This window comes from Drosophila takahashii, chromosome 3R, assembly GCF_030179915.1.
Source record: "Drosophila takahashii strain IR98-3 E-12201 chromosome 3R, DtakHiC1v2, whole genome shotgun sequence".
Taxonomy (NCBI): domain Eukaryota; kingdom Metazoa; phylum Arthropoda; class Insecta; order Diptera; family Drosophilidae; genus Drosophila; species Drosophila takahashii.
In genome coordinates this window covers 19,731,279-19,753,207 of record NC_091681.1, presented here as the reverse complement: position 1 = coordinate 19,753,207, position 21,929 = coordinate 19,731,279, and the positions used below count along the sequence as shown (strand labels likewise).

The window sequence follows — 21,929 nt, the reverse complement described above, 5'->3', positions numbered from 1 at the left end:
GATTTTTAAAATGAGTGATGTTTACGAACCCTGGAAAATACGTACATTATTATTAAAAAGGTACAATTAAAAATAAATTTACATTTTTAAGTATTAATGCATAGGGTATGTTGAGTAGTTTTGGCCATACTCTTGAAGGTTGACGAATAATAAAGAATTAAATCTTGGAGTAAGAAATGTTGTCAGTGTTCATGGAAAGGTCAATTTAACATTAAATGTACTAATTTCAACTACTGCCCGTTCGGCGGTGCCGTTCGTATACATTTGGAACCCGGTCTAAAATGAGCTAATCGTTTAGTACACTCGGTCTCTCGCTCGGGCGCATGCGCGATTACACTCTCCCGTTCTCTCTCTCTCTCTCTCTCCATGTAACAGAGCCCAAAACATCTGTTGAGCTAACAGATGCTACAACTAACATTAACTCATTTTCAAAATTTTGGGATAAACTTTAAAAAACCTAAGAATAATTAAATCAATAATACAATATATTTAAACTAGTGTAAGAAGTTTAGAAGTTGAAATATTTCAAGAAAACGTTAAAAAAATGGAATTTTCTATTAGACAAGTATTATTATTAAATTTATAGGTAAATTAAAATTAAGTTTTCTAAGCAGATATTAAAAATGTAAAACCGTAGCAAAAAATTTTGACCCAACATTTATTTGAATATTATTATTATTGTTCATGTCCACTATGTTTCTTAAAATCGTATTGTACTAAAATGATAAGAAATCGTACCCAGCCGCTATATTTTAGCTCCGCTCTGCTTATGCTCTCTCGCAATACGTGCGTTAGAGCGAGATAGTTGCAGATGAGTTTGTTCGAATTTGCGAGAGAGAGTGTTCTGAGAGAGAGCACGAAAACAGACCAATTTTAATAGGCGAATCACCCTATGGGAACTTGTAGAATCGATGTTATGTTTGGGTTGCGACGTGTAAAATTACTAAGGAATGTAGAAAATATGTAAGAACTATTTTCAATTATGCAGGATTTTCAATATTAATAACTAGACATCGGATTTTAGGTGAAATCGTTTTTTTTAGATACGATTTAAAGCCACATTTTATTGGATACAATTTTTTTAAAAAAACCTCAATTAATTTTGGCCTAAATCTAATTATATCTTAATAAATAAAATTTGTAACCAATCAAATGTGGCTTTAAATCGTATTTAAAAAAAACGATTTCACCTAAAATCCGATGTCTATTAATAACTTTAAGATGCTTTTGAATTTGTTTGGTCCATGGTCTATTTTGTTATGAGAAATTATTTGTTATGAAAAATAAAAATATTCCATTTTAGTTAAAAATATTTACATTTATTTCGTTATTTTTTTTGCGGTTTCAAAAACCAATTCAGAAATTTCATTTACAATTTTTATGAGTTCAAGCTTTGAGCGATTTTGTTGAGTGGGTCGATTTCCGTATCCTGCGATACAGAGGGCAGCACATGAAGCACCGAAGCACCCGGGATCACACATCCTTGGTCATGGAACCTCCACTCCGGGGGATCTCGAAAAATACAGCCACAAAATTGGAAGATATAGAAGAATTGGTAGATCACACGGCGGTGATGAGATGGGCGTCATCCTCGTTAATTCGATCGGACTTTCCATTGACCTCGATCGTGTGATTTGACTCTGTATCGCTGGGCTCCTGCTCGACTTCCTCCTCCTCCTCTTCATCGTCATCTCCCTGGGAGGAGTTTTCCCCATTTTCCTGCTCGGGCGATTCCCGCTCTTCGTTTTCCTCGTATATGACGTCACAGCTGGTGGCTATCGATTTGGGCGGAGGTTTCTTGATCGACTTTCCACCGCCTTTTCGGTCACCGTTTTGCTGCATCTCGGACATTTGAATCTGCATTTCGCGCAGGCGATCGGTGAGCACGTACAAATCTCTCTCCTGACTTTCGCATCGTGTTCGCAGTTCGGATATCTCACGCAGATCCTCGGCTCGAGGATCCCGCCTTTCGTATCGCATGCGCATCTCCTCGAACCTACGGAAATAATTGTTTTTAAAATGTTTTATTTAGTATGGGATATAAGATTTTGGTAAATTTAAAGCGAATACTGGATACTGACTTAGCGTACAACATCCCACAACATGGACAAGCAAAAGTAAGATCAGTTTGGATAAGATAAGTAAAGATTTATAGAGGTTCGGTCAAGTACTTAATTCCATATTCTTTATAAACTCAATAGTATTTATGTTATGTTTCAAATATATTATAAATGTTTACGGTTTTGGATAATATTAAAAACTATTTCTTTTAAGTTACAAATTACTATTTTAATAATACAGAATTTTTAAATGGTTTTAAGAACTTGACTTTCGGGATATGGTGGGTTTCGGGCTTTGGGTGGTGGGGGCACTTACAGGTTGGTCAGGCAGCGGCACTTGCGGTGCAGCTGCTCGATCTCGTTGGCGTTGCTGATGTCGCGCTTGTCCAGCGCCGCCTTCTCGGCATCGTAGGCCGCCTTCAGGTCCTTGAGATTGCGCTGGTGCCGAAGTTCTACATCGCTGCGGATGCGGTTGCGGATTTGTTCGGTTGCGGATTCAGATTCAGATTCAGATTCGGGTTTGGGTTATACAGGTTATAAAAAGTGGGCAGAGGTTGAGGTGGATACACACACATAGCGAGAAAGAGAAAGTAAAATATTAAGAGAATCGTTCCGAAAGGGCAAAGTTTGACAAGCTGCATTCCAGAAAAAAAATCATAATAATCTTAGGGATTCTGGAACACTCTACAGATATTAAAACATTTATTTAGGTGTTCTACAATTGACAACAATTATTTTTAGGTACAGTGTGAGGTTACTAGAAAGTTCAAAAAATTGATGCTGAGCAAAAAAAAAAATTTTAAGAATATGTTTTGTTTAATTGTGAATAAAGTGTAAATATAAAATAAGACATAGAACTATATGTGTAAGTTATAGTCGTTAACTTGCTGGTTTTTCTACAGAGTAAATTTAAAATGAATATAGACATTAAACAAATACTGATCAAATTAGCCTGTTGATTACGGTTTATTGAAAGTGTTATTAAATTTCTATGTAATTTCTATTTAATTTCAAACACCTAAACCAATGTTTTTAAAATCCTAGAGACCTCCGTAAAATCCCAAAATTAATTCAAGGACCATACAAAGCTAAAACGGGGTGATAGAATTTTATTGGCGAGCCAAGAGGTGACGGTATTTAATGTAGAGCACAGCGACAATATTAAACACTAAGCATGCAATGGCAATCAGCGGCGACATGGTCAGATATAGCACATATAGAGTCGGCATATACGGCCACGCCCCCTTGGCCAAGGCCCACAGGGCCGGAGAGGATGTCGATCGACCTAAATGCTGATCCATGCTGATCCAATGAATAAAGTGTGAAACGAGAGAAACAGAATACATGTTCGTATGATAATGAATCGAGATCAAGGCCTCAAAGGTGACAAATGAGTGGGATGCAGACATTCAATGCAATTTAGTAGGGAGCAGTGGTACAGGTACTATCGGGTAATTAAATATTCATAAGGGCGGGGCATGCTACTCAGCCACTCACTTGATTCGTTCATCGGCAGCGGCCATTTTCGCGCGATGTCGTTCCACAAGTTCCTGCAACGCCTCGTCCCTTTCCGACTGCAATTTGGCCTTCTGAGAGTCTGTTGGTTTTGATGAAATGCAAACATGTATTTATCAATTTTATAGGCTCAGCCCTAACACACAAATATATATATAATTAAATAAATAATTTTATTTAAATAATATCATCAAATAACACTTTGATGACTTCTCTCTCTTCGTAAATACTCCAAAATAAATATATGCTTTAAAAAAATGCATCAGCAAATGTATAAGGTTTTAGACCTTCTTAAAAATTTGAATATGGAGATAGGACACTTTAGAAAGTGTTTTTAAATTTATCGATTTTTGTAGGTCTTTCTTTTCTATATTAAAAAATTTAATGAAATTTAAAAATTTTAGCCCAGCCTCACCCAGCTCCTTCCGGTGCGAGTCGACCATGTCCTGCGTGGATAGCTGCAGCTCCTTGGCGAACTCCTCCTTCACCTGGCCCAGTCGCTCGCGGAACTTCTCCTCCATCTCGGCCTTCTCCGCTTCGAACTCTCTCTTCAGCTTCTCCTCCAGTTCCACACGGCGATCCTCCTCGCGGCACATGGCATTCTGGTACTCGCGATCGGCCTTATCCAAATGCATGCGGGTCTGGAGCAGAGCATTATCCGAACGTTCGCGAAGGCTGAGGAAATCCTGTTTCTTCAGCTCCAGGCTCTCGTGCAGATCTTCGATCTAAAGGGGATTTATAAATACGAATTAAATTGATATAAATTTACTTGGAATTAGGATAACTAAAACTATCGATACTATCGATACTATCGATTGTTGTACAATTCGATGTATCTTTTAAGTAATATGATTTATGCATTAATGTTCCATTAATTAAAGGTGTCATTAAGTTGTCTATGCGTTTAAATCATTTTTGATAGTATCGATATTATCGATTATAGCCAAAGATATCATTAGGCAACCCCTTCTTAAAAACGTATTCTACCTCGGCTCGCAGTTCCTCCTCGTTGGCCGTATATCGATTGGTCAGGGCCCTCAGTTCCTCGATGTGCTCGTTCTGCAGTTTATCCAACGCATCCCGGCGCTCGTCCACATACACGGACTCCAGTTCATTTGTCAGTCTTGTCATCTCTGTGCTAGGGGTGTAAAATTGAAGCTATAGTCCAGGTCATAAACATATCTCACAAATAGTACTTACTAAAGTTTGTTTTCCCAGAAGGCGGCCGCTTCGTTTCGCACCTCATCGATTTTGTAGATCATTTGACGCTCCTTGTCATAGATGGCACTTAAAGAGGAATATAATTATTATTTACAACTGCTATAGGAATATTTCCCAGATATACCCACTTATCACACTGATATTTGATCTTGTGCACCGCCTCGATCTGGGTCTCGAGGTTCTCGTTGGCCGACTGCAGATCCCCCTTCAGGTTCTCAATGCGGTCCATTAGGGTCTGGATGGACTGCTCCTGCTCGCTGACCACGCCCCTCAGCGAGTTCACCTGCGCCTGGCAGGTGCGCAGCATCTCGGACTCCCTTCGGCGGGACTGCAGCTCCAGTTCCAGCTCCTCCGCCTTGGCGCTCGCCTGCTTCCGCTCGTAGTTGGACTTGTCCGTCTTGTCCTTGCACTGCCGCTGCATCTGCCGCAGCTGCCACTCGCAGTCCGTCATCAGGGATTCCTCGCGTTCTATAATAAATTATAAATATTATTAGATTACAGAGTTGATAAAAAATAATTAACAATATTTAAAATGGTATTATTAGTAAATGACAACAAATTAATTTGTAAACGCTAAGGTTCGATACTTATCTATAAATCTAAGATAATAAAAATTGTATATGTTTTTTTCTGCTTATTTTTTAATACGTTTTTTTTGGAATTTGATACAAGTATTTATTAATCGAATTCCAAATAATAATCGTAAAAAAGATAGAAATGATCATTTAACCACTTAAGCAAAATGTAGATTTTAAAATGTTTAATAGACCGCTCTTTAAAATATTAAAATCGTATGTCATTTTAAGCCAAAAAATGTATTAGGGTTTTTAAATAAATTGTTCCTAATGATTTGAAAAAATTAAGTTTTTAATTGCTTAATGTATAGACACTAAAATGTTTTTCTTTTGTTTTTAAAAATCTTACCTCGATTGTGTGTCCTGAGCATTTCGAACTCCTTTTGCCATTTGTCTTCGCAGATCTTGCGTTCCGCCTCTGAGTTTTCCAGGGCGTTCTTGAGAATGCGAATCTGCTCCTCCAGTTCCGCTCGAATCTTCTCCACCTGCTGACGCCATTCCTCAGCCTCGACTTGGGCACAGGCCAATTGGGTTTGCAGGCTTTTAGCCAGGCTTTGGGTCTCTTTGTACTTCTCGGTTAGTTCGGTATACTGAGCTTCGAGTTCGTCTGGAAGAACATAACAAAATATATTAGTAAAATTAGCATTTGATTTTACAAAATTTAAATAATTTTTGTATACCCACTATATTTGATCTGGAATTCATCTTGATTTTCGCTGTACTTGTGCCGTAAGTGGACTTTTTCATCCTCTAGTAGCTTGAGTTTTTTCCTCACATATTCATCGTCCTTGTGGGCTGCGCTAAGTTCACTTTGTAGCCCTGCAAAAAATATTATTAAAATAAAATTAAAAGGGTTTCTAAAAATATTTTTTAAATGATATTCTTACTCTCAACATTCCATTGCTTGACGGACAGTTCCTGTTCCAGTTTCTGGATCTTGAACTGCATATCGGCAACCTTGCCCTCCAGTTGACTGGCATTCTTGTGGGCCTCATCCAATTGGCTGGCGAATCGAGCTTTCTGCTGTTTCAGCTCCTTTCTGGGAAAGCGTATATAGTACAAGGATGAGTAATTTTCGGAATAGAAACATAAATCCCTAGACAGATCAGCTCAACTGTCAGACGAATATATTTCAAACAAATCTTGTCACTGAATAATCCCCAACACAAACAAAATGAATCACAAACGTGTTCCGCGCACGCAGCACGAACTGTATAAATAAATAAAAGCAAAACCACAGAGAAATAAAAATAATTATTATTTTATATTATTGTCCCAGCGTTTATACCTATAGCTAGACATTGGCCTGACGTAATTTGAATGGAAAAGCTCGTTAAATGTGAATGAGGTGTAAAAACCGTGGCAACGTCTTCCTCAACCATAATTTGTTGAGATACATATTGTAGTATTCAGATATATAGCTACGTAGACGTAGACAAAGATACAGATACAATTTTATATAATATGTATATTGGCTTGTGCTTTGTTTTGTTTTGGCTTTTCAACGCAAAAATGAAATACGTTTTAATTGAATTTATCCTAGTCGATTCTCGGTTGCTGCGAAAATGCGCAAAGTTTATTTTTAAATCAACGGTTTTCCGCTGTTTTTGTTCGCGCATTTTGCCAACTCTCAGTCGCTCTCTATAGAAGATACAGTGCGTATCGATAGTGTCAAACTCATAATATCATGATCATTAAGGATCACGATGCGTATAAATATATTATAAAAATTGATACAATTGTGTTAGAAGCATACTATAATATTATTACCTTATCTGATCTTCTTAGAAAAGTTAAGACTTTATAATGCAAGAGCAGTGTGATAGACATTGAATAATTTAAAATGTTAACTAGCTTCTAAAAACGGAGTATTTTATATATTTAACACTTATGTATTGATTGTAATATTTGTTATAAAGATTTTCGAATATTCTATTATGTTCTACACTGTCCCCATTATGCGCCCATAAGTTTAGTATAGACAATGTGAATTTATCAAATTTTGTGACACGCGTTTCTAGCTTTTCTCTAGAGATAGTCGGAGATAAAGATAGACAGAGATATATATGGGGAGCGGGAATGAGATAAATATACAAAGGACAGATGCATCTCGTGTACTTAGATTGAAAGTTATTTCAATTATTTTTGGCAAGAGCATCTTTGCCGGTGCCTGTGAACTTTCCGAGGCGAATGCATAGTTGCCAGCTTGGATTCTTTCGTTGTTTATGCCCAAGTTGATAATTAAATCGGATTAGATAAACAACTGGTGATGAAGAGAAGGAAACAGCAGCCGAAGATTCGGGAAAGCAACGGTCCATTAGTTATTCGAGGCAAATTACGCATACGCCGCATGTGCCGGCGGAATAAACAATCTTTCAATGCTAGCTAAGTGGAGGTGGAGGATGCTCCTCCTCCTGCTCGTATGCCCAATCAATTATCCACCAAAATCAAGAACAACCCAAATAAAATTCCACAAGTGCTCGCTGCCCCCCGCTTGACCATTTCCTCACAAGTTTGCTCTAAATATGAACGTTTCAAAATTTACTTGTCTTTTTCATTTTGCACTACACCTAAAATAAGCAAGGCGAATAAAACTAGAGCAGGCAGATCGTGTTCTATGCACATGAGAAAATATGATTGAGGGAAAAATTCTAAAGTTAAGGTAAGTCGAGGCCACGTATGCTCTCTAGGAACTTATCTTCTATATGAGACACGGTTTTAAAGAAATAACAGGAAGTAACAAAAAATGTTTAAGCAATAATTAAAAATTACAAAAATCATATGTTCAAAAAATAATTTTCTAAGCTTTTTAAAATATATATAAACTTTAAACAGATGATGTTCTAATTGATATACCCTATGTCAGAGTGTGCAAAAAACAAGCGTGGGAAATGACCAACATGTTGCCAACAAAAATTGCAAACTAAGAGGAAGAAAGCCAAACGAGAAATGACGAAGTGAATTTATTTTTGCCCTCGTTCACTTGTTCAACCCATTTTGAACACAAATCTAATGTTTATTATTTAAAATACGAAAATTTACATAAATATAAATTGTCGAAATAATTGTGGCCATTTGGCTATGAGACACTTGCCGCACGGCTGTCATAATCTGTCATATCGGCGAAGGCCAAACAATGCCACCTTTCACACTGCGTATACGTAATGAGAGACACTAGCCAAAACAAGTGGGATTTTCTAAGGAATTCGCTTCTATAAATATGGTATTCTTGCAGAATATTTTTTGAAGGAAAATTATCCATCAAATCGTATCACTTTAAACGACGGAAACTCTTTTGACATATTTAATTAAAACTTTTTAGTACTATATTGACTTTTTTAAATCGGTTTTTATTTTTTCCACTTTGTGCTAAAATTTCTTAAAATGAAGAAATTAAATTTCATTCATAAAACAATTTTGATTGGCAGATGCCTCAAAATTTTTCACCAATCAAATTGTTTGTGGATGAATATGTGTTTTGATCCATTTAAAAATAGTCGTCCCCGACTGGAAAACTCGACACAAATCAAATTGGCAAAAAACACACAAAGCAAATGAGAGGGAAATTTCCGCTGACTGATTTCCCAGTAAGAAAAACCAGATCACAAGGCATGTTCCATGACACAAAGATCAAGATAAATTGGCTGCACCTAGCCATGTTAATGGTGAAATTGTTGGCATGCGCTTGCGATTAAGTAAATACGCCGTACTTGATGCCGCAGCTGCTACAACTAGCTAATATCAAGTATACGTCATGAGGAAACGCCGTTTGGATGCACTTTTATAATTTCTTGATGCATATCTATAAAAACAATTACTTCTAGTAATATTCATTGTTGAAAGAAAATTAAATGTGATTTTTAGTTCGTTGCAATTAATATTTCAATATTTTTCAATATTTTTTATATTTCTCATTCCAAAAAAAACTATAAAAGGTAAATATACGAAAATTATTAAATGCATCGCGTTATAAATTTTCCTGGTGGTTAAGTCCCAAAGAAATTTAATTAAGTTCCTTTTTAATTGTAATAAATTATAATCTTTTCTAATATATTTTCAAAATTGGAATGCCATTTTTTTTTAAATTTCCCCTTCTTTATAAGTATTTAGCTCACCTGAGTTCCTGACTGTCGAAGGGGCTCTCCTGTCTCACCGGCTTGTTGAGGACACTCCCGTCCTCGATGATCTCGATGCAGGGCGTCATGTCCTGGCCAAGACAACTGTCGTCCCGGCTGCGCTGCTTGGGACTGCTGCTGCGACTGCGTCCCTCGACGTGGATGGGTATGAAGTGCACGTTGCCCAGGCTATTGCCCCCCGCTCCGTTGGCAATATTGATGTTGATCTGCGAATCGCCGCCATTTGTGGTCGCCGATGAGGCTGATGATGATGATGGGGCTGCTGCTGCTGATGTGGATGTGGCTGAAAGTGTTGTTCCTGATGCGGTTGCACTGGCGGTCGTTGACTCCACAACCACATCCGGCAGACTGATGCTCTCGATGCATACCAAACGCTCGCTGAACTCGCCGAAACGCTCAATGTCGTCGAGTTCGTCGCACTGCAGAAAGGTCTCCTCGCAGTCGGTGGAGTTGCCATCGCGTATAAAGGAAGAGGTGTGGTTCTGTGGATTCTGTTGACTCTGTTGGGTGGTAGCCATATGCGAGGAGCTGCGTGGCGGTGGTTGCGGTGGCTGTGGATTGTGTGCCTGGTTCGGGGACTCCTGCGATTCCCCGATCCCGGAATCCGCATAGCTGCTGCTCAGATTGGAGTCACTCTTCAGGGCACTCCTCTCACTGCTGGCCGACTGCCGAGAGTTGCCATTTGTTTGATGGTTATGGCCTATATGGGGATCGTAGTCTAGTTCCACTGCCTCATCGACATCATCTAGATCCTCAGCCTCGTCCTCCTCGTCTTCTTCTTCGGCCTCCTCCTGGACATTTTCCAGTTTCACATTGCTCAAGCGAGTCCAGGGACGATTATTCGAATTTTGATAGATTGTAGCTGGTATATCCGTGGCAAAGACCTCATCTTCTAGGGTCTCTATATGCGCCTCGTTGAGTTCCTCGATGTTTAGCGAATCCTCGGCGGTTTCATTTAGTTCGTAGAATATTTCCGGTGTTTTGGCTAGGGTTTCCTCCGGGAAACTACAATCCTCGACGGTGATTTTCGGCACTTCCGGTGACCTTTGATGCCTGGGCGGTGGCTGCGGCGGCGGACTCACGATCGACTCACGGAACTCACGCGGCGTACTGGCACGCGAACTGTGTTCCGAACTGATTTCATTCGGTTTGGCACTAGTTTGGCCCATGGTTATGTCACTTAATTGCTGATGTTGCTGCTGTGGCGCTTGATGTTGCTTCTGCTGCTGCTGCTTGTTGGCCAGATGTTGCTGCGGGGCAGCAATTGCATTGCCGGGCTGCTGCTGTTGCTGTTCGGCAATTGCTGTTGGCCTCTCAACGTTTGCCGCTTGAATGAGGAACGCCGACGAACGCATGGCTCTTGGCTCTTTTTCCGGCTCGATCTTTGGCGGAAAACTCTCGCTCTCAGCGGGAAAACTCGCCGCCTGCTCTTCACTCAGCTTCACTCCAGCTGGCTTACTTTTCTCTTCGCCGCTGCTCGTCGCTCTTCGTTGGCCGCTATTCTCTGGGCTATTATTAGCCAAAGTCATTTGATAAGTAGTCGGGGATGCGAGCGCGGGGTCGGAGTTCGTTTCAAGGTGTGTGGTGGCTGTGGCTGTGATGGCGATTACGTCTTTGGCATTACTTTTATTCGATTTATTTGGCTTGCCAGCCTGCTGCTGCTGCTGCTTTTGCTGGTTTTGCTGATTTTGACGCTGATGGTTTCGACCACGCGCCATGAAAATGTCGCTAAGAAAATCGCGACTCTTTTGCAGAGTTTTCCGCTTTTTCGGCTCAGTGCTTTCGGTACTAGCTGGACTTTCTTTGGCGTTGCCTATCTTGAAACTGCCAATCGAGAGCAGCGACTGACGTTTCTGCGGTTCACTTTCGGTACGCGACTGGCGGTGAGTTATAGATGGGCCATCGATTTCGGTCTCAATGGTGCCAATTAGCTGATGACCACCAACGCTTTTGCTCGCGATCGCGCTGGCTGCCTCGTTTTGACTGCTGGGAGCCGCATTTCGATCACCGCCCGAGGAAAACGTCCACGTCCTCGCCGCTCCGCCCATTTTATTTATATACAAATTGTCGGAGCGGCCATTAGCAGCTGTTTTTGCTAATTTTAAACGCTCTTCGTCGCCGCTGGCAGTTTCCCCTGCCTCGTCGTCAAAGTCGCTGGCAAAGTCCTCCAGCTCTTCGATCACCGCCCGTCGTGCTCTTTCCTTGGGCTCTTCGCGCCGAAGAGCAATCTCCCCTATTTTACTGTATCTCACGGGTCTGTCCCCATCTTCCTCCTCATCGACGACAACGTTCTTGTGCGTTTTTCCACGACGCGATCTCCGCAGCAAATTAAACATATTCGCTCTTTCTCTTAAGGATTTTCCGTTGTCTTAGCTTCTTATTTTAATTTTCATCTATTTCTAAATCCATTTATTCCCCTTCGTTTTTCTTCTGGTTTCGTTGTGTGTGCTTTTCGTTTAATAAACAAATCGTTATTTTGTTGCAATTATTTCGAATTTTCTTGTTGTTGTTGTTTTAAATGCTTTCAACCTGTTGAAAATATTTTACAATTTTACATTAGTTTCGGTGACTAGTGGGTTGGGCTGCGCGGATTAATTGGCGTTAATTAGTTTACCCGCACGCGCTCAGCACTTTTTGGCGGATTTTCAGATTCGACTTGGTCGGCGGATAAACTGCGACTGTCGCTCAGTCGGCAGTTGGCACTCCATGCGATGCGACTACTGTCGCCATAATGATCGCCATCATGATGATCAACCGAGACCATCATGATGATGACAATAATGCTGGACAATTATGAGTAACTATAGCGGGGCGTATGTGAGTACTAGGTGGCCTGAGAATGCACTTGCAAAAAATTAGAAGAATTTTATACAATTTTCTAGACTTTTCATGAGTAATAAACTATTATTATTTATAAATTATTATTAAAAGGATCTCGTTGAATATGCTTTTTCAAATTAAAATAAATTTATTAACTGACAATATTCAGTTTTAATTCTTTTCAAGACTCAAAAAATGATTAGTCACAGTTTCCTATATAAATCTCAATTTCAAAATGTTTTTGTTTAAATCTGCTTTTAAATAGTTTCAGTAAAGATAATTGTTTTATGTGCACTCATAGCAAAAAAAAGGCACATGGCATAATTTGTTTTAATTATCTTACAGAAGCACACATACTCGCACAGGCAGTCAAAACTAAATACAATGTTTATGGTAAGCCTGATAATTGCTTATGAATATTAATTGATGGATAGAAAGCGGGAGCCAGTTGGCCAGGCGACCCACTGGTATTGTTGTGGGCCAAAGCAATGCGTCATTATGTGTCATCCGATGAGCAACAACAATTTGCTAATTGTAGAATGTACATTGTTGAAAGCCAGAGCTCAGAATTGAGGTATTCGACAGCTGTGAAGGCATTTGAATAATCCCAAACGGAAAGGGAAAATTATTCATTGACATTGGCTGCTTCACTTGGAGAATATCACGTTTTTGGGGAATATAATTTTCTGCCCAGACTTTCACCTTTTTTTATGTCCTACCGAGGTTGTTTTATTAATCTGATATTTTTTTAAATACTTATAAATTGTAATTTAAAAAAATATTATTTTGATGAATTTTTTTTAGCCGAACTCCTAAAAGTATGCCCCAAAAATAATGGTATTTACTTACTCAAACAACCTTCAAATAGGCTCCACTGCCGTTCCTATATTTTTTTCAGTGCCCTTCAAAGATCTACACTTGAGTCAGCGCCACTCCTTAGTCATTAGTCTTTCCGCTCAAACCAAAGTTCAAACTGCAGCGAACAGGCCAAAAATAAACCAACATCATAATCCTGGTGAAACTTCCTCCATGCCCAGAAACTCCCCTCTATTCTCTTTTTCCATGCTTCTATTTCAAGTTCAGGCTGCTCTCTTACATTTTGCACATAAACGAACCAATTATAGGCAGCAATAAAATAAAACACAGACTCGCAGATTTTCCAAGCAGCCGAATCGACGGAATATAGCTAAAAATATCTATTCTCGTAGGGCTCTCATTTACGTCACCATAAGAGAGGTGAAATCGGGCGCCAGATGAGTGTAATTGATGATCCGGAAGATTTACACAGATAAATCGGCTTAGATATACAAATTAATTAAATGGCCTGTGCAATTTTTATTTAAACATTTTTATCACTTTAATTATTGAGATATATGTACATAAAAATGGCTTAATGAAATACCAATCCTTAAATATATAAAAAGTGAAAATGTTTATCCAAACATTGAGTTTGAAATAATAAAAAAGCAAATTTAAATTTTTGAGTAAAAAAAGATTTCGAATAATTCCAGGAACACCAAAATTAAAATTTATGATTCGGAGAACAATTTGCATTTTGGGATTCACGCGTAGACAGCTGCGCAATTTGCACATATTCCCGAATTTTTTAAATAGATAAAAACCAAGCGCCTCTAAATGATCACCATATATAAAACGGAAAAAAGGTGGTGGAATGGGCATTTCGGAAGATCTTGGGGTTCTGGTCTGGTCAAGTGCATGACGCTCTTACTTTTGGCACGAAATTCAAAAACGGAAATGATGCAGTCGAGTATTATGGCAATGAAATGGAAATTCCTATATGGAAGATCCAAATCAATAGACAAATGAAATAAATAAATGTAATTATTTCCCTTAGATTTTGTTAGAAAAAACACTGACCCACTTCGTAAGTCGTTCAAGTTTACAGCCTTCAACCAGATGGCACAGACTTTGTATCATTGTTGAATTTACATTTTATATCTTGCCAATTGTTGCACAAGTTCAGAAATCCAAAGGAAAAAATCATAAACATTCTCAATGTGAAGTAAAACAGACGCACAAAAATAAAAGGCGCAAAAAATGATACTTAAATGATAAATGTATAATAAATTTTGCACTTGGCCAATGCCAATGCCTCGGCCTAAAGGCCCAAAAACTCAGTCAATAAAATCCATTAAAGAATTCCTTATAGAAAATGTGTTAAAATATTTATTCTTTTGGCGAGCGTCGGCGATGGAGGCGGCAAAAAATTAATAGAAATTAAAATAATATGACAAAAAAATGCCACAAAACAAAAAATATGCCATGAATATTTGGCATGCTTTTGTCGTCATTTGAACATATGTTAGCAATCGAGCGAGAATATATGGCCATACATATTAACACGTTCAAATATGTACAGTGCGTTTCAGAACTATATTATTCTGTATTTTATATTATGACAAAAATATTTATTACATTTTAACATGATCAGATTTATTCAGATATTTTAACTCTTTTAACAATAAATTATAAGAATATAATTTTCAATTTGTAATGTTAATATTATTTTCCAAGGTCATTTGAATTAAATGACAGGTTCTGTGTGAAACGCACTGTTGTTCGCTAACAATATAAATATGGTTCGTAACAAAACACTTGATACTTGACGCGTGGAGACAGAAATCCACTTGAAACTTATTTTAGGGTAGTGGGGGATGACACGCTCATAATCACGGGCGGAAAAATGAAGGGAGGTATTTATGTACTCTCACTTTCATCTGCGGTTAGATCATAGAGATATTCCTCTACACAGGCTTTCCCACTAGGTGCAATACTTTCGAGCACTTTCCCTTAACTCAACATTTATTTACTTTTCTCTAGGCAGTCGATTGTTTGTTTGTCGCCGCCCACACAGTCGACCTGGCACTGGGCCAACTGACATTGACTGATGCCAGATCAAGCAGCGGATCCAAAACATTCCGGCCGCAGAGTTGCCGTCGCCCAGGGACGGGTTAATATTTTTCCTAGCTTTTACGGATTTTCTAGATTTTCTGCCTGTCTGTCTGCTTAGCTGCTAAAGATTTTCCACACACCTTCTGTGTGTGCTCTCTGAACCGGTCGACTTTTCCATCCCACTGCCCGTGGAGGTGATAAAAACGGTTTACTACACATAAAACAGATATGTAAGGCCCGGCGAGGGGGGCTAATAAATTTCAAAATTAGTGAAACTATTAATGCATGCGACAGGCGACAAAAATTGATTGCGACAGCCCCGCCTTGAGGTGTTGAGCGAGTTAATCGTGTGTATCTTAGCAGAAGCCAAAACAATAACAAATATGTAATAAGTATTTACAGTGATGGCTCATTAAACGCTTTCATGGCATATTTAATGAATATTTTCTTAAATACACCTTTTCGGGTTACATTTTTATCAAGCAATAACTTATGAGAAAGGAGAACTTTGATTTACAAAAAAACAAATAATACCTCTACGATTTTTGTACTTTTTAGATTTGTTTCTTATTATACTTGTTATTTCTCGACAATAAAAATAAACATTATTTCTATGGCTACTTTTCTTTTTTGATATATGTTTATTTCTTGTTTAAACTTTAATGCTTGGAAAACGTATAATAAGGTTTATGAATATTATTAGACACTTTATTAAGCTTGAACTTACTTGAAGAACTTGAGGGAATTTTGTTGAGGATTATTTACACTATTTCAACCGTACTTTGTGTAGGCTGTTCACGCATATAAACGTACAGTAATATTTTTTAAAGATTATTTACGCAATTACACAAAAACACACACACGTATTTCAATTTGATTTGACACCGAATGACAATTAATATTTGTTAAAATTAAATTTTCTCATTTCCGCTTGGCCCACGCCTTCAAGATGCTCGGAGTAGGCGGCCAGTGGTTGGGGGAAAACTGGGGAAAACACTTGTTAATCGCTAACAGGCAACGGCACATGCTCGGGCGTCCCAAGCGCATCGACTGCCCAGGCCGGAAAATCCATTTTTCACTTTTCACAATGGCGCTCACGGCGCTCGCGTTCCAAACGGCTCAGCAAACGGTACACGACTGCACAGGCCGCTGATCATTTTGGCCGAGGAAAAGTGCTGCTGCCGAGAAAAATTGTCGCTCGGCCGACGCTATCGATAGATTTAAACGCTGCTGCTGCCGGTCCACTCGACGTCGATCAGTGGCCAAATGGAAACGGTTAACCGAAACAGATCTCAATTGTTGCACAAACAAATGGAGCACAGCTGACCCATAAATGTGGAAAAACATTCCCAGAGCAAATATGTTCCGGATCAGCAGCTGGAGAAGGGTAATAATATCTTGATGTGGATTTTTCGAATTTATTGCTTACTGATTTGATTATTTTCATTACTTGAGTTTGATTATTTATTTTTACAACAAAAAGCTATTTCGATGCCTAATCAATAATTCAAATTAAGTCAATAATTAGTTCGCGGAGAACAGTCCAGAAAATATAACCTTTTTTTTTAGCAATTTTGATTTTTGTTAAATTTTGCAGGACGTACAATTCAGTAATATCTATTTTTGCATGATAATCTATAAATTGCAATTAAATTAATTGCTTAGTTTAGTTTGCACAACTTTTGACAGGTGTTAGCATAGGTGACAGCAAAGATTATGATTGGTTTAGGGAGAAACACTTTAAAAGTGCTTCGAGCAACAGTCAGTTAGTTCCAACTCCTTTAGGATATTACAACCAACCTTAAACCTTATTAAAAATGGCGAAAGTTACAAAAATATTGGTTATACTACTTATATATCTATCGCTGACTAAAGGAACTGACTATCCACAGTTGAGATTCCTTGGAAAGCTTATTAATATCCTGAAAGAACACAGACCGATTGAAACCATGATAATAATCAAGAATAGCCAGAACAAAAACTGCTCTCTTCAACACTGGAATCCACCTGGAACTACCATCCTTAGGGCCAATGAGTTGGCCTCCATCAAAGTTCGGGGATACTGCAATGACCAGACGGACCCTCGTTTGTATGGACCCCGAATCCGATTCAGATCTTCTTAAAATCGTGGCAGACGTGTTGGACACCACGAGGCAGGAGAGAATCATACTTTGGAGCCGAAGAGAACCCAAAAGGGCATTTCTGGAACACATTGCCCAGCTATCCTTAAAGTTTAATTTACACAGATAATAATAGTGGCGATTGCTGATAATCCGGAAGAAAAACTATCATTCTACCGGATGAATCCGTTTCCCACTCCACAATTTGTTCACATCAAAAATTTATCAAGGATCAAGTCCCCAGTATTTTATGATCCTGGATTTAATTATCAAACTAGGACGGCTATTTTGAAGGAAAGTACAAACTCGAATATACGTTATAATTTAAAGACCACAACTGGCAGTATTCCCATATCTCATATCGAAGATTTGGAAATCATTGAGTTCGGCAAGAAGTATAACTTGACCTTGAGATTGTTTGACAAGAATGACACAAAGGCAACCCATTTTGATATTCAGTTAGGTCAACGGTTTATAACCCGAAACTTTCCCACTCAAATGGACTTTATAAACCCCTCCACAGCCAGTTCGTTAATGGTTATAGTACCCTGTAGTCAAGAGTGGCGTTTTGTAGATGTGCTTAAAAAATTGGGTGTTCTTAAATTGCTGTTGTGCCTTCTCATAGTCTACGTTGCCTTCGTTTTTGTGGAAACCTTCATACTTTGGTTAAACCATCGGATGTCCGGGGATTCACGACGCCTGACCAGCCTAAACCCCTTATTGAATACTCGAGCCGTTCGGGCCATTTTAGGTCTACCCTTTCCTGAGCCTCGCAGATCAAGCCTTTCGCTTCGACAACTTTCTCTGTCCATAAGCATTTTTGGCTTTATCTCAGGGACCGTAAATAATCATTATTTGAGATTTTTATTTTAAATGGCCTACTGAGGTTTTTACAAGTTTTAATCAACAATTTAACTTGTTTTTATGCACTTTATAGACATGAAGAAATAACAGTTAATTTGCTTTAAAGATTTGTTGAAATGCATATACTTTGTGGACAAGAGTAAAAAGAACGTTTTTTTTACGTTTAAAAGAAAATATCACAGTAGTCTTTATACCCGTTACTCGTAGAGTAAAAGGGTATACTAGATTCGTGCAAAAGTATGTAACAGCTAGAAGGAAGCGTTTCCGACCCCATAAAGTATATATATTCTTGATCAGGGTCACTAGCCGAGTCGATCTAGCCATGTCCGTCTGTCCGTCTGTCCGTCTGTCCGTCTGTCCGTCTGTCCGTCTGTCCGTCTGTCTGTCTGTATGAACGCTGAGATCTCAGAAACTACAAAAGCTAGAAGGTTGAGATTTCCCACACATATTCTTTGGCTTCCTACGCAGCGCAAGTTTATTTTAGCCGAGCGCCACGCCCCCTCTAACGCCCACAATCGCCCACTAACGATTTTAAAATGGGTCCTGCGCCCACATCTTTAAAGATTTCCGAGAAGTATAAATGCAATTTTGTTGTGTATATTTATACCTATCGAAATGTAGAAGACATTTTTCAAATCGGACCATTCATTAAAAAGTTATACGCTTTATAAATTGTCAACATATATCTATCTCCCTCGCACTCCCTTTAGCTGAGTTACGATTATTAGTCGGGACACCAACCCGACACAGCGTTCGCACTTCCTTTAGCTGAGTGACGGGTATTAGATAGTCGGGACACGAACCCGACTATAGCGTTCTCTCTTGTTTTAAAATAAAAATCTCAAATAATGATTATTTACGGTCTCTGCTTTATCTGCAGCAATTTTATTAGCTGCAAACTAAGTGCTATGTTGACGAAGCCAGCACAAAATGCCCTAGCTAGAAATTTTGAAGAGTTGCGGGCTAGCGGATTGATAACAGTTACGGATAAGTACACCCACTCCTTTGTGGAGAGTGAGATTGATCCAGAGTTCTTTCACAAAGTTCTACCGAATTTTTATATTATGGAGAATCCTGAACGAAACAAAATGGTGACCTCTTTGAACGATAGTTTTAGCTTTACAATGCTCTCAACTTTATGGCCTTCTTTGGATTTTTTTCAGCGATCTTACGGAGAAAGAGTCTTTTGCGCCTCAGATAACTTGACAATCGCTTGGAATATTCCAAGGATGTATTCTCTGGAGAACAATTCCATTTTCAAATGGATGCTGACACGATTTATGATTTATCTTGACGAATCTGGTATTCCTATGCATTGGATAAAAAAGAATTACAATATGACCATGCTTTCAAGGTTTAAACCTGGTGCAGTTCCCCTATCCATTGAACATCTAAGCTGGCTGTGGCATTTGTTGGTCCTTGGGCACAGTATTGCCACAGTGGTTTTCATCGTCGAGATATTTCTTAGCAAGAGAAATAAATTCATGAAGATTTTAAGAACAAGGTCCAGCGGGGAACATGATTTGGTTTAGAAACCAATCTGTCAACAATAAACACAAGAAATTAAATTCATAAGTTAATCAAGTCAACACAATAACAACTTTTAATATTATTAAAATAAATAAAGCATATTAATTTGTGGTTATTTAACCTGAACTTTGTTTTCTTTAAATCATAATTGCCATATTGAGTAAGCGGCCATAGAGGCATTTTGCTGGCACTTAGAAAAGTGGAAGAACATTGTTATTAAATATATCCACAGAAAAACTGACAGAAAATAATTCATTTTTATAGCAATTTCGATTAATGTTTGAAATGTTGCAGAATCTACAATAATTATGTTTTTAGTAATAGGTATTATTTCATTAGCATTTAAAAATTGCAATTAAATTAATTGCTTTGGACATTTGACAGTTGACGTAGGTGACAGCAAAGCTTTTGATTGGTTTAGGGATAAACATTTGCAAAGTGCTGTAGCAACAGTCAGTATAGTTCCAACTTTCTGACGATATTAAACTAACCTTAGGCTGATTAAAAATGACCCAAGTTACTATTTTATTGGTTATACTTCTTATATGTTTATCGGTGACTAGAGGAACTCACTATCCATAGTTGAGATTCCTTGGAAATCTCATCGATATTATCAAAGAAGAAAGAGATGTCCAAACCATTATTATAATCAAGCATAGCCAGAACAAAAACTGCTCTCTTCAACACTGGAATCCACCTGGAGTTTCAATCCTAAGGGCCAATGAGTTGGGTTCCATCAAAGTTCGTGGATTTTGCAATGACCAGACAGTTGTCCTCGTTTGCATGGACCCTGAATCCGACTCTTATCTCCTGAAAATCGTAGCACACACCCTGGACACCATGAGGCAGGAGAGAATAATACTTTGGAGCCGAAGAGAACCCAAGAAGGAGTTCCTAGAACTTATTGCCCAGCTGTCCTTAAAGTTTAAATTTATTCAAGTAATAATGGTGGCGATGGCTGATAATCCCGAAGGGAGAATATTATTTTACCGGATGATTCCGTTTCCCACTCCGCAATTTGTTCAAATCAAAAATATATTGAACACCAATAGCCCGGTTTTTCATCAACCTGGGTTCAATTATCAAGGAAGGACTGCTGTCCTGAGAGAAAGTACGGACTCGAATATACGTTATAATGTAAGGACCACAACTGGCCACATTCCCATTTCTCATATCGAGGACTTGGAAATTATTGAGTTTGCCAACAAGTATAACTTAACCTTAAGATTGAGTGACAGGAATGATACCGAGGCAGATCACTTTGATATTCAGTTAGGTCAACGTTTTATAACCCAAAACTTTCCCACCCAGATGGACTTTATAAATCCCTCCACGGCCACTTCATTAATGGTCATAGTGCCGTGCAGTCAGAAGTGGCGTTTTGTGGATATTCTCCAGAAATTGGGCTTACAGAAATTGCTAATGTGCCTTCTGACTGTCTATGTGGCATACGTTTTTGTGGAAACCATCATACTTTGGTTAATACACAGGATATCCGGCGATTCACGCCGCCTGACCAGCCTAAATCCTTTTTTGAATTCCCGAGCATTTCGGGCTATTTTAGGTCTGCCGTTCCCGGAGTTTCGCAGGTCAAGCATTTCGCTGCGTCAACTTTTTCTGGCCATTAGCATTTTTGGCTTTATCTTCAGCAATTTTATCAGCTGCAAGCTAAGTGCTCTGCTCACGAAACCAGCCCAGAATGCCCAAGTTAGGAACTTTGAGGAGTTGCGAGCTAGCGGATTGATAACAATTACGGATAAGTACACCCACTCCTTTGTAGAGAGTGAGATTGATCCAGAGTTCTTTCACGAAGTTTTACCGAATGTTGTTATTATGGATCGTCTGGATCGAAACAAAATGGTTGCAAATTTAAACGACACTTTTGCTTTTACAGTGGTCTCAAATTTATGGCCTGCCTTAGATTCCTTTCAGCGATCTATCGGAAAAAGGGTCTTTTGTGCCTCAGAAAATTTGACCATAGTCTGGAATCTTCCCAGGATGTACGTTCTGGAGAGCAATTCCATATTTAAATGGATGCTGTCGCGGTTTATGATTTATATTCACGAATCTGGGATCCCTAAGCTTTGGATAACACACTTTGTTCCCATGTTTCAAAAAAATGTATACAATATGAGCATTGTTCCAGGGTTTAAGGCCGGCACAGTTCCCCTATCT

The 21,929-nt window shown here is 38.7% G+C and overlaps 1 protein-coding gene across 3 annotated transcripts; it reads right to left on the bottom strand.

The window, feature by feature from the left end:
* Positions 1–1,297: 1,297 nt before the first annotated feature.
* LOC108064492 (calponin homology domain-containing protein DDB_G0272472) lies at positions 1,298–16,369 on the bottom strand. Of its 3 annotated transcripts, XM_070216840.1 has the most exons (12): positions 15,968–16,369; positions 9,487–12,036; positions 6,259–6,410; positions 6,056–6,190; positions 5,721–5,978; positions 4,925–5,264; positions 4,776–4,862; positions 4,563–4,713; positions 3,991–4,300; positions 3,558–3,657; positions 2,377–2,520; positions 1,298–1,996 (listed from the first exon to the last, which is right to left on the bottom strand). In XM_070216840.1, the coding sequence occupies exons 2-12, from the start codon at positions 11,841–11,843 to the stop codon at positions 1,561–1,563; spliced, it is 4,470 nt and encodes a 1,489-aa protein (XP_070072941.1). In that variant the 5' UTR covers positions 11,844–12,036; positions 15,968–16,369; the 3' UTR covers positions 1,298–1,560. The 3 variants fall into 3 exon arrangements, with proteins under 3 accessions (XP_070072941.1, XP_070072943.1, XP_070072942.1); XM_070216842.1 differs by lacking the exon at positions 2,377–2,520; XM_070216841.1 differs by lacking the exon at positions 15,968–16,369 and having other exon boundaries at positions 9,487–12,174.
* Positions 16,370–21,929: the final 5,560 nt, after the last annotated feature.

Excerpts from the sequence above, each read along its gene's own strand:
- LOC108064492 (XM_070216840.1), bottom strand. The coding sequence starts at position 11,843 with ATGTTTAATTTGCTGCGGAGATCGCGTCGTGGAAAAACGCACAAGAAC. Across the intron at positions 4,714-4,775 it reads TTCTGGGAAAACAAACTTTA|CACAGAGATGACAAGACTGA; the intron begins GTAAGTACTATT and ends TTACACCCCTAG. Across the intron at positions 2,521-3,557 it reads GCTGCCGATGAACGAATCAA|CGATGTAGAACTTCGGCACC; the intron begins GTGAGTGGCTGA and ends CCGCATCCGCAG.